General features: G+C 24.9%; 1 protein-coding gene across 1 annotated transcript; it reads left to right on the plus strand.

Annotated features, from left to right (window-relative positions):
- The first annotated feature begins 1,001 nt into the window (after positions 1-1,001).
- Positions 1,002-6,174, plus strand: LOC114119868 (lactase/phlorizin hydrolase-like). The gene is made up of 13 exons (XM_027981587.2): positions 1,002-1,110; positions 1,234-1,283; positions 1,424-1,498; positions 2,368-2,597; positions 3,103-3,237; positions 3,773-3,895; positions 3,974-4,160; positions 4,410-4,507; positions 4,586-4,727; positions 5,092-5,234; positions 5,303-5,437; positions 5,577-5,683; positions 5,761-6,174. Exons 2-13 carry the CDS (start codon positions 1,268-1,270, stop codon positions 5,888-5,890), a joined length of 1,521 nt encoding a protein of 506 aa, XP_027837388.2. The 5' UTR covers positions 1,002-1,110; positions 1,234-1,267; the 3' UTR covers positions 5,891-6,174.
- Positions 6,175-12,816: the final 6,642 nt, after the last annotated feature.

Raw genomic sequence — 12,816 nt, forward strand, 5'->3', positions numbered from 1 at the left:
TAAAGTTCCACTTATCCCTAAACAAAATTAAAATAAATGAATAACAAATGTTCACATTTTTTTTAGATTTATGTTATATTCTCATAATAATTTTGGAGTGAAAACCAAGATAATAAGCCAATAATAACTATTGATGTATCAATATAATTGTAATATTGTTAAGTTATTAAAAAAAAACCCTATATTTTGTTTTCTGTTTTTTTTCTTTAGCTGTTTTATTAGATAAAACTATTTACCTATTTGATTATATATTTTAAAGCATATTTATATCTCTTTTTAATAGGTATCTTTACAATAGTCAATTTATACTTAAAAAATGCGTTATTTATGAACAATAAAATGATTAAGGTTCATTATCCTCATTTAATTATTGTTACATGTTAATTGCAAAAATATATGCAAAATATACTACCTTTATTTTTGTAAGTACACTTGAACATTTATATTTACTTCAAGTAAAGTATATAGACTAGTTTAATACTGTAAGAGTGTAAGCATTAAAAGTATGCTTAATATAATGTGTGAATTTAAAATTTTTTTGTAAGATCTTACTACAAAATATATTTTTCATAATGTATCAACGAAATTTTAGATAAGAATGTATTCAACTTCTTTTATACATAATTATATTTGTTAGCTCTTAATATTTTCCAGTGAAACGGAAATTAAAATGTATTTATCTAATTTAAGAATTTTTATAACACCTGTATATTTCGTAAATATTTTTTAAGTAATTATTATGTGTACATGAATTATACACTTGACTTTGCAGCTGAGATATAAAAAAAAATTAAATAATAAATAGGTATAATATTTTCCTGATAATCTACAAATACTTAAATATACTTAAATATACTAATTTCTTTTATTTGTTTTGGATATTATCTTAAGTATGGGGTTATAAATTAATGAATTGTAATTGGTTTTTTTCGTTTATCAAAAAAAATAAAAATAAAAATAAAATAAAATCGTAAGATTCAGCAAATAAAAAACTTATCTGTTCTAATCACAATTAATAACAATAACGGTTTTCAGTATAAATAACAGTAGTTATTAACCGTTTAACTAGTTCATAGTTTGAAGCTGAGGGAGTTGACTATTTTCAAACAGGTAATTATATTAAATGATGCATTATTATACTAAAAACTAAAATAAAAGTATGTTAATATTGCCCAAACACTAATATTGTTAATATGCTAATAAAGTAATATAATATTATTATAAATGTTTTAGTTTGCAAAGTTAAAACTCTCTACAACCTACAAAAATGGCTTCTGAAAAATGTAAGTGCCTATTTAGCTACCTATAATTTCTTGATTTGGAAACTAAATTATTAGGATAAATATTTAAATTTTATAAGTATTAAATTACATTTAGTTATTTTTATGAAAGTAATAACTTTATTTCTCTGATATTTTAATAGTCACGTTACCAGACGACTTTATGATTGGAACCGGATCAAGTGCTTACCAAATTGAAGGCGCATGGAATGCAGATAGTAAGTTTTTTGTTGTGGCTCATTTAATATAATATACACTTATTATTAACCATATATACCATTTAATAATACTTAATAATACAATTTATAAAACGCACTAAATTATAAGTTATTCATTTCCTTCTATAAAATTTCCGTTGATATAGGTACCTATTCTTCTAAATAAATATAAAAAATATTACCTATAGTTATAATATAAATATAAATAATAATGTAATAATTATGCCAACCATTATTATTACTTAATTATTTGTAAGCATTTTAAATTTAAGTACCTATGAGATATCACGTAAAAGTGAAATAATATCCTGTAAAAATTGACTACTCTTTTAAACTTCACTATAAATTTCGTCTATATATAATAAACTAGTGAGACTTATATTTTTTTTTATAAAGCAATACTTAAATTATAAATTTAAAAGTACTAAACTAAAAAAAAACAACAAAAACTAAAGAAAAATGAAATCACAAAAGTAAAATGTCATCTAAAGTATACATAATAATTATCTCTAGTCTATAATAGGAATTTTAAAACAAATGATTGAATATTAGATAAGTTTTAAGTTGTATAAGTCAACTTAACCGATTTTACCGATTTTAACGGTGAATTAAATTTAATAAAAATCATAGAGTTTTTAATGCATTTAAATTTATAAATAAATCTAATTATTAATTAACAAACTAAAACCTCAATCGAATAAAACAATAATATGATTTTCAAAATTAATAATACGTTTACTATATTATTAGATTGTTTTACAGAATTCTAATCCATCCTGTTAATTTTGCCACTAGAAAACTATAAGAATGAACTACATGGATTTTTAATGATACTATAATATATTAATTTATATTATTTTATTTTACAGACAAGGGTGCTAGCATATGGGATTATTATTTTCATACTAAAAATTTTATAACCTCCAATCCGGCAGACTTTTTAAAAAAACCCCAAAAGAGGAAATTTCCTATGTATCACAAAGGAACGGATCTCCATGCTTTAGATGCAATTCGTGGCTACTCATTTATCAATGGAGATATTGCTTGTGACTCTTATAATAAACTTGATGAAGATATAGATAATTTGGTTGAACTTGGAGTACGTACATACATTTATTGAGTTAATAAATAGTTAATTTTTTTTTTTTTTGCTATAGAAACATAAACCATTATGTTGATCATTGTATATTTTTAAATATCACCCATAAGTACTTATAAATGCGAAATATTTAAGCTATATTTAACTATATTTTTTTTCTTGAATTTCGTTAATTGGTGCTTTTTTTATTATTTTTAGCACTATTTTAATTACAATTATATTTACATAAAAATTAATTTATTATAATTACAAAGATAATTATTAATATGTTTTTATATCCTAATAGTTCACGGAATTTAATGAATGTAATTTAAAAACTATTTTAAAATAACTAATTAAAGTATATCAATTATTAAAATACTAATATATCTAGTTGTGAAATTATAGTTTATAAAATATGATAAGTATAATATAGGTTTACGTGTATTTTCTCAGTATTAATTTTTTTTTGTATGATTGGGTTATTTTTTCAATAATTAAAATAATAACAATTATATTTTTTTAGGTAAATACATACCGATTTTCGATAAGCTGGCCAAGAGTTTTGCCAAATGGTGATGACCGTGCCATAAACTATGCTGGAGTTGAATATTACGAGAAGTTAATTCAAAAACTTAAAGATAACAAAATCAAACCAGTGGTAAATAATTATAATATAAAAATACTCTTTAATTATATTTGAACACTATCGTTAAAAGAAGTTATAAATGAAGGTTTTATGTACTGTACTCATTTGTTATATTTTTAAATCAAATTCCTATATTGTACCAAAAAAATTAAATATCAAAATATAATTAATAAAAAGTGTCACTTAGAATAACTATAATATATTATAACAATCAAGTATTTTTAAAAATATTTCTTAATAAATTTATACATTGATAGAAATTTTAAAAATATAATAGGTATGTATAAACAATTTTTTGTTCATGGAAAATGCAAATTAGTAAAATATCATGGTGAAAATTTGTATAAAGGTTTAAATGTACCTACTGAATGCAGTGAATAGTTAAATATCAATATATTATATGTATGCACTGTTCGTATATCTACCTATTTTTTTTACTGTTTTCTATTAATTGCGATTAGTTAAACTTGCAATCATGTTTCCATTTTGGAATCATTTTAAATTTTTTGAATTGAGTGAAATAATGTATGATCAAATTAAATTCTAGGTAACAATGTATCACTGGGATTTACCGGTCAGTCTACAAGAACTAGGTGGATGGGCAAATCCGAACATTATTGGATACTTTAAAAATTACGCAGAATTTCTTTTCAAAACATTTGGCTCACAAGTTAGTAACCAACATTGTTGTGTATGCATGAATGAATTTTCTTTTAGTAACAAACTCAAATTTATATATTTCGTACAGGTAGAACTATGGAGTACAATCAATGAACCCAGATTCGTAGCTTTGGCTTATGGTAATGAGGGCATGGCGCCTAGTGTCGGTGAAATGTTCAACGGAATCTCTGAGTACATGGTCATACGCAATTTATTGCTTGCCCACGCAGCAGTTTATAGGTTGTACGAGAAACATTACGCCGAATCGCAAAAAGGTAAGTTAAATTTTTTTTTTTCGGGGTGATGCATTAATAATGGTGGTAATGACACATTACTTAATTGACATATCTCACTTAATATGAGTATCACTATTGTACATTTCAACATTTGTACCTACTTATGAAGTTACGTTTTCAATCTATAACATGTTTTTATAGCAATCACATTTTAATGAAACTATGCAACTAATTTTAGTTTAAAACTATAAAATATCAATATTGATATGTTGTATTTGATTTTAATAGGTGAGATCAGTATATGTTTTGACACAGCGGCGTATTATCCAAAAAATCCAAAACTAGCTGCGGACATCAAAGCTGTTGAAAAAACATTCGATTTTTCGGTACGATAAAATATTGAACAAATTCAAATGTAAATTATTATTGTTAAATTTTAAAATATTAAAATATTTAATGCACAGCTTGGAATATTCACTCAACCATTGGTAGATGGCACATTCCCAAAATCAGTTTTAGAATCCATCAAAAAAACAGACAAATATGATAACATATCTATGAAGCGTATCTTTGAATTTACCGAAGAAGAAAAGAAAGATCTCATAAGTAATATAAAATATTTTCAAACAACTATGATTATCCTTAAACGTTTAACAATTTGTACAATTTTGTTATATTCTCATTAATCATTAATTCTATTCATCATTCATCCCATTATTTTTCTTGGTTAGATTCAAGTACTTAATTTCATTGTGTTGTTTTTTTAATGTATTTATTAAATCATACTGAACAAAATATATCTATTATTACCAATTAAATAAAAATATTCTCTTAAGTACCTTTATATTTATATTTATATCATTATATTATTTTTTTATTTTTTATTATTTCATTGAATACAAAACAAAAAGGAAATTCAGGAATTTAAACCTCAAAATCCAAATTAATAATTATCTATTATTTATTTCAGAATCATATGATTTTATTGCTTTCAATTATTATGATTCGTACATAGTAGAAGCTATGACCGAGACTGATTACAGACAAGAGGCATATTTACTGAATAAAGATTTAGGAGTAAAACTTTCTCCGAATGCAGAGAACTTGCAAGATGTAATATAATTATAAGAATAGTTGGGTTTTGTGTAGCTTATTATAGTTAAATTAAATTTTATTTTTAGACCTTTGATGGATTTACTCAGGTGATCAATTGGCTTGTAAACAATGTAGAAAATCCGAAACTGTTTATTGCTGAAAATGGTATTCCTGAGCAACCAAATGTAGATCAAAGTGAATTGAAAATCAAATATCATCGTGTAAGTTGTATAAAATCAATTTCTCGAGACTAATATAATATATTATATTACATATATTCTAAACTAATAAACATATTAATAATAATTATTATTTGGTACAATCTACTTAATAATGAATTATGTTTTAATTATTTAACAGGGCATTTTGACGGAACTTAACGACGCCTTAAACAGAAAAGTTAAAATTACAGGGTATTGTGTCTGGTCATTTATGGATTCGTTGGAATGGACAAGTGGATATTTTAGGTAAATCAACTTATAACAGTACTATGCTATATTTCATTCATATTTTTACATTTATTTCATTATATTTTGTTTTATAGCAAATTGTTTGGTATATATGCAGTGGACTTCAACGACCCAAAAAGACCCCGTTCCAAGAAGCCATCATTTGAGTTCTTCCAAAAACTTTTCAAAACAAAATCATTGCCACCTATCGAATCTAAGAAATAATATCACTATGGACAAATGCTTTACTTTAAAGGGCTTTAAAAATTGTCAATACATACATAGTTGTGTATAATTTATTACTTATTATTGAGCTTTTCCTGAAATTGTGATTCAAAATTGCTGACTAAATTTTATTGGTTTTATATAATATTATATTTAAGCATTTTCCGCTTAAACTAAAAAATACAAAATATTTATTGGTTTGGTATATTACAGTTTATAGTTTTATAAAATTTTATAAAATTCTATTAAATATGTATCAAATAAATAAATTTATTCAACTATAATTTTTTTGGAAAGTAAAATATTTTGTTTTTACCAGCGTTCAAAATATTTATACTTAAGAGAATTATTTTTGTCTTCACTGCACGCTCTCTTCTTTGCCACCATCATCTGTTACATGTGAAGAAGCAGTGCTCTTTAAAGTCAAAAGGTGCCTGGCAGTAAACGCTATTTGTACATCCAAATTTTTATCCTTTAAAAGTATTGCCCAAAACATCCATTCCCAAAAATAATAGAATAAGTTAAAAATTTAGTTTTTTCTAAACCGAATCTTCTCTTCTTCCATTGAAGTATATCAGGAATAAGTTTTCTTATCCATCCGCTGGATTCTTAGTCATCGCATCTTCTTTGCATTAACGATTGTGAAATATTTTGAATCGTTTTACCCAGCGTTTGCGGTGTTTTGACTCCATATAAACAATGTACAGCGTACATCGTTTCTTAACTAGTGGGAGGAACTGTTTTGGTTCTACCAGATAAATAAGAGTAGAAAGTATAATATAAGTATTATGGATTGCCTAATTTGTCTAGTGTAATCAAAATATACGATAATTAAATAGAATTTCATGATTTTTTATTGAAAATTCCTACAACTAAGTAAAATTTATCATCGTTGATCTCTTGGGCAACGGTTTCGTGTAGATAGCGTACCACTTCGTCGGTGAACTGGTTCATCCTAAATTTGTACTGGTTGGATAAGAAACCGCATTTTATGGTGATATGGTCTCTCAATATTCTCATTAAAAGTTATTCCAACATTTTTTCCACATCATTCAATATTTTTTTTTATTTCAATTATGATATTTTAAAACTGCTTTAAATTAAAATAGTACTACGCACGGCGATTAAAAATATCTGCTACATTTATATATTATATGTGACATAAATACCTATATATTATATTTTCTTATTAACTAATTAGCATATTACTATTTCCTAAATGATTGTTTGAATAATTTAATAAATTTTTCTGAGAATTTAATTAGTTTTAAAAGAAACTATATTTTTCTTGTTTTAATTCTTCAAGTGTTATTGTTTAGATTCCCACTATAATAATACCATTATGCTAGATAAAGAGAATATTACGGTAGATCGGTAGAGATACATTAGATACATTATTCATTTGTTAAACATATAAAATAATTTTCAAAATCTATCAAAAAATTTTAAACAAGTAACCATTGATAGAAGAAAAAGTTTTCATTCTTAAACACCAGTTTGGGAATCCAAAATAAACACTCAACCATTGACCAGCTTCATCATGTCACATATGTACAAGGAAAAATAAATACCATTGAGGTACATACTTACCTTGATGTTGAATAAGCTTTCAATAAAGTTTAACACGAACGATTAATTATTAAGCTACGTGAAAAGCAGCCGTATCAATATTGATGCTCACCCATTAAATCCTACCTGACTAAATGCCAGTACTGGATCATACACGAAGAAATAATATAAAAAAAAAATATATCAGCCGGAGTACCACAAAGTAATATCCTCGGAACTATTATATTATTACTTTATACAGCTGACATTCCAACAAACAACTATTCAATAATAGCCTTATTTGCCGATGACACAGCAATAATGGTAACTGATGATAGTGAGTATAATATGATAATTAAGAAACTAATAAGCAACTACTCAACCACATTTCCAACTAGGCGAAATACTGGAAAATCAAAATTAATAGTGACAAATTGGTGCACGTAAATTAAATTTTGCGTAAAGGTGTTATTACGCAGTACTATTGGGTTAACAGATAATATGATAACGATTTTTGAAAATATCTATGAATTCACTGCGACTCAACTAAACATCATGTTCGTCAGAAAAAAAAACGGAAACCTAAGGAGAAAGCGAGGAAACTAATTCATTGGCTGGTAGGAAGACATTTCAAACTAAACCTTACAACTTAATGTCAATTGTACGTAGCGATAATTAAACCTAAGATAATATCTAGTATATTATACTACTGTGAGATATGCCAGAAAGTATTGAGAGCATTGGATACTTCCAAAATATTCATTTTCGTACTATTGTCAATGAAAACCGCAACAAAAAACCAACATTATCACGAGATTTAATGATGGCCACTATTAAAGACGATATTGCCAAGTTTGCCAACAAACACAAGATAAGACTGAATCAACACAAAAATCGCACGGGTGGCTGTCCACAGTTAGATAACCAAAACATATTTTGTATTTAACTTTCGAAATATTTAATTATTTATTAGTTATTTATTATATTTCCACATCTTTAACATTTCTTGTTAAAGATCACTGATCGTTAGAATTAAAATACTTGGGTGATTTAAAAATAAAAAGTTTGAGTTCAATTAAATAACGGAGTTCAGATGAAGTTCCACCCATCCCTATTCGCTATACAAAATCAATACAAATGTCCCTATTTGTTTTAAATTTGTGTTATATTGTCACATTTTTTTTTATATTAAATCCAAGATAATAATCCAAAGATATCCAACGATATAAATCCAAATATATTCAAGATAGATTTATGTAGCAATTGTAATATTTTTAAGTTATATACCTACTACCATGAGCGTTTGCCACTAGCATTTGCCCACCCCTGCTGTATTCAATTTGCACCTCAAATTGAACTTAAACAAATTTTTTATACATAATTATTATTTGCATTTTTATAATCTTGTTTTAATTTGCCCCCCCCCCTAATTGAAATCCAGCTACGCCCACGCGGCTACTTCATTTCATAGTAGGTACTAAGTACACTTGAACATTTTTGATAGACTTTTTTTTTAAAAATACATGACTTTGCCTGATTCATTTTTTTGGAAAGGTGATCTATATAAAGATGGAATTTCAATAATTTTTTATAAATACGAGTTGAGTTGGAAAATTGACATTTTTGAGATTATTTTAAAGACAATATCGAAGTGAATTGCTACACATTGGATTTTTGGTATCAGTGAGGGTCCAAAAATTATTTCATTTAAGAGGGGTAATGGAGTTGCTTGTATTTCATGTTGTAAATCATGTTAACATGCATTATATTTGCAAAAAAATAAAAATATTTCCTTAAAGATTAATGTCGTAAGTTATTTATTTAAAAACACAACTCTCTTTACGTCATCCTTATAAATTAAATTTAAGTAGAATAGTTTTATAACACTAATATAACTTGTAAGAGATCTAGATACATTATTAATTACTCACCTAGATACAAATATATTCCTTAAATAGGTACATGTAAGACATAAATAAAAAAGAATGGTCGCAATAATATCATACACAAAAATGTAGAAGAAAAAATTGTTTTTTCATATATTGCGAAGCTATCTAGCTGTTTTGTATGGATAAGTTGATTGAGTGGTTATATAGTCTTCAAATAGCATTATATAATTATTGTTATTTGCTTAACCTCAGCGGAACTTTTCATTATATTAAAATAAATAATTTAAATTCATAAAAATTTATTTAAAACATACAAATCAAAAATATTTCAATAATATGTACAATGAAACTACTCGTATAATTATTGTCAAATCAAACTAAAGAGGGTTTTTAAAAGAAGGTTAAAATTTTAATTTTTCCTAATTTATATATATTTACGTTTTATTCATAACAGCAAACCTACATCGTATTTAAGATCTTAAAATAAATTTATATTTTATTATATAGTCTTAAAATAATAAGTTTGAAAATCATACATAAATCGTTATAGGTATCAATATAATAGTTCTTATCTTTAGCAAACGTTTTATAATTTATACATATTATTAACTTATGTAATATTTATTAAAATCATCATGTTTATACATCTGACACAATAAAATAGTTATAAGTGATAGATTCAAGTATAATATTGATTTAGTATAAGACTTGTTTTTTAGTAAGACCTATACGTATATAACAGATTAATATAATAATTAAATAGAAAATACAATTTGTTTTAAACTGAAAGGGTTAAAACCCTTAAAATACATTTTTTTTTTATTTAACCCATTATTTCAACTTTCTAAAAGCAATAAGTAGATCCAGCTGTCTAACTTACTCGAAATTAAATATCGTAGAATTTTTTGCGTTTCTTCATAAATAAAATAAACAACAGTATCATTTGCTCAGTTTAGAATCTATAATGTAACAAATTTTGTTTATTAATAACATAATATTTAATTATGAATAATTAAGGTTAACATGGTGTGCTATTATAAGATGCAAATATTACTAAGAGATGTGGCTTCCATTCAAGTTTTAATGATGGATTATATAATAGTATTACGAGTCTCATTTTATTAACTACATAATACCATTCAATTATTTAGTTTTTTACAATGATTTATAAAAATATTATAATATTATATAATTAAATGGTCATAAGTACTTTTATATGATGCTTTTAAAGGTGAATAATATTATTATTTCAAGAGTCACCATACGATAATCATAAATAATAATAACTTAGAGAGTTATTATTTTCACTTTTAAATAATATATTGTCTTATTTTTTTTTTATATTGATAATTTAAGATAAGTTCATAGACTTATGTATAATACTTTTTTAAATGTTTAACATACTCACATTGAACACAAAATGAATAGTTGTTCGATAATTAAGCAAAGACACCGAAGAGATAAAAGTGGTACTTCACAATATTTATTTCAATTTTTTTTTTTGTTTTTAACATTTGGAAAGATTAGATTTAATAGTATGTATTTTATACCTATATTGTTGACAATAAGAATTAAAATTAATGTAAAAAAAATATATATAATTGTTTTAACAGAGAACTTACTCACGTACACACTTACTTTAAGTATAATTGTGTTTTTGTTGAGCTAAATTAGAACTGCACTGCAATCTAATAAAAAAAAAATACCTTAATCTCAATGGACATATTAATATACTTATATTATATTAAATTATAAGAAATCGATAAGAATTCATTCACTATACATATGTTAAAACTTGATTTATATCAATGCTTTATATAATTATATAAGTAATGTATTCATTTTCACAATAATTTTAATTTTATTGTTCTAATGATTTGTTCCAAAAACATATTTGCTAATATAGATCAATAATAAAAAAATTTTATAATGTTTCATTAGAAATATTTTTTGAGTATACGTATACACTAAAAAGTATAAATGTTTTACGAATAAAAAAAAATAAATAAATAAAGACGTATACAATGTTCTATATTGTCAATATATCATAGACCTTAATTTAACTAATATATTATTAAATGTGTACAAATACACAAATTATCAATATTGCAAATAATATAATGTGTCGTTACTCGTTGATCAATAATAATTTATGTTATGTATTCACGGAATGAATTAATTGTAATACAAGATATAAAATTGAAATTTATTTTATAGACAAATTATAGTTTTACGATAATATCACTTTATAGGGTTTACCCATTATTACAAGTAGGTATTAAGTATTTATCCATCATTAGTTGTAGTACAATAATATATTAATTGATATGACTAAGTATCAAGATAATCCTTAAAAAAATTAGGGATTAGTTATCAAACTTAGCGAATACTTAATCACCCTGAAATTTGAGAAATTTATTCAGTTCAATATTTGATGGAAATTAATATTCAAACTTGAATATTTTAAACTCAGTAATTATTTTAAAAAAGCTGGAGAAAAAATTGTATACGATATTGATACTGTTATAATTAATGTAATAAGTAATATTTTGATATCCCGTATTTACCGTTGATAGGGTATCAATTCTCTCAACTTTAAAATCAAACTTCATTAGGTTAGTAAAATTTAAAAGTTTTCTGCACATGCGTATCGTGTTATTTTCAGTAAGTTTTATGTGATAATAATAGTTTACCACGTAGACAGGACAGTGTTAAGTGTTTACATAATATAATTAAGTAGGCCACACGTGCCACCACGGTCCACGACATATCGGTGGTTTCCACAGTTGCGTGCCGTTGCATCACTATCATAGACGTAAATTCACTGACATAAGCAAAAATGAGAAAAACGCAATGACCGAGTTAAAAACAATAGCTAATCAGAAAAAAATGATATGAATACCATCGGTTACAATTACCAAGTGAAAAACCATTTAAAGTTGTGTTACGAGGTATAAATCATGACTTTGATCTAAGAATAGTATAAAAAAATAATTATATGACTAGGGTTACGAAGTGACTAATGTAGGGATTAGGAAAAAAATCTTACCCTAAAAACAAAATAATGATTAAGTGCATATAAGACAACCATTATTCTTGATAGATCTACAGATGCGAAAAATAGAATACATATAACAAACAATTTCTATGCCAGGAGGTAATAAAAACTTCCTAGCGATCGGAAAATTACCGAAGTAAATCGTTCATAAGTGCAACGAGTATCATAGAACCAAATACTGTTCTAAATCTAAAAAAACAAAAACTTTCCTAACTATGGTAAAAATCACAGTCAGCTTAAAGCAATACTCTGTAGTCTGTAGGTATATAAAAAAGAAATTGAAAGAACACATCTGAAATAAGTCACTAATGTAGGGATGTAAAGAATTTAGCAGAAGTCAGCTCAGTTAGGTCAACGAATATCATATGCAATTATACTAGTACTTAAAGTACATCAAGAAATAATCTAATGTCACATCAAATGTTAATACC

Source organism: Aphis gossypii, chromosome 3, assembly GCF_020184175.1.
Source record: "Aphis gossypii isolate Hap1 chromosome 3, ASM2018417v2, whole genome shotgun sequence".
NCBI lineage: Eukaryota > Metazoa > Arthropoda > Insecta > Hemiptera > Aphididae > Aphis > Aphis gossypii.

Excerpts from the sequence above, each read along its gene's own strand:
- LOC114119868 (XM_027981587.2), top strand. Across the intron at positions 2,598-3,102 it reads ATAATTTGGTTGAACTTGGA|GTAAATACATACCGATTTTC; the intron begins GTACGTACATAC and ends ATATTTTTTTAG. Across the intron at positions 4,728-5,091 it reads AGAAAAGAAAGATCTCATAA|AATCATATGATTTTATTGCT; the intron begins GTAATATAAAAT and ends TATTTATTTCAG.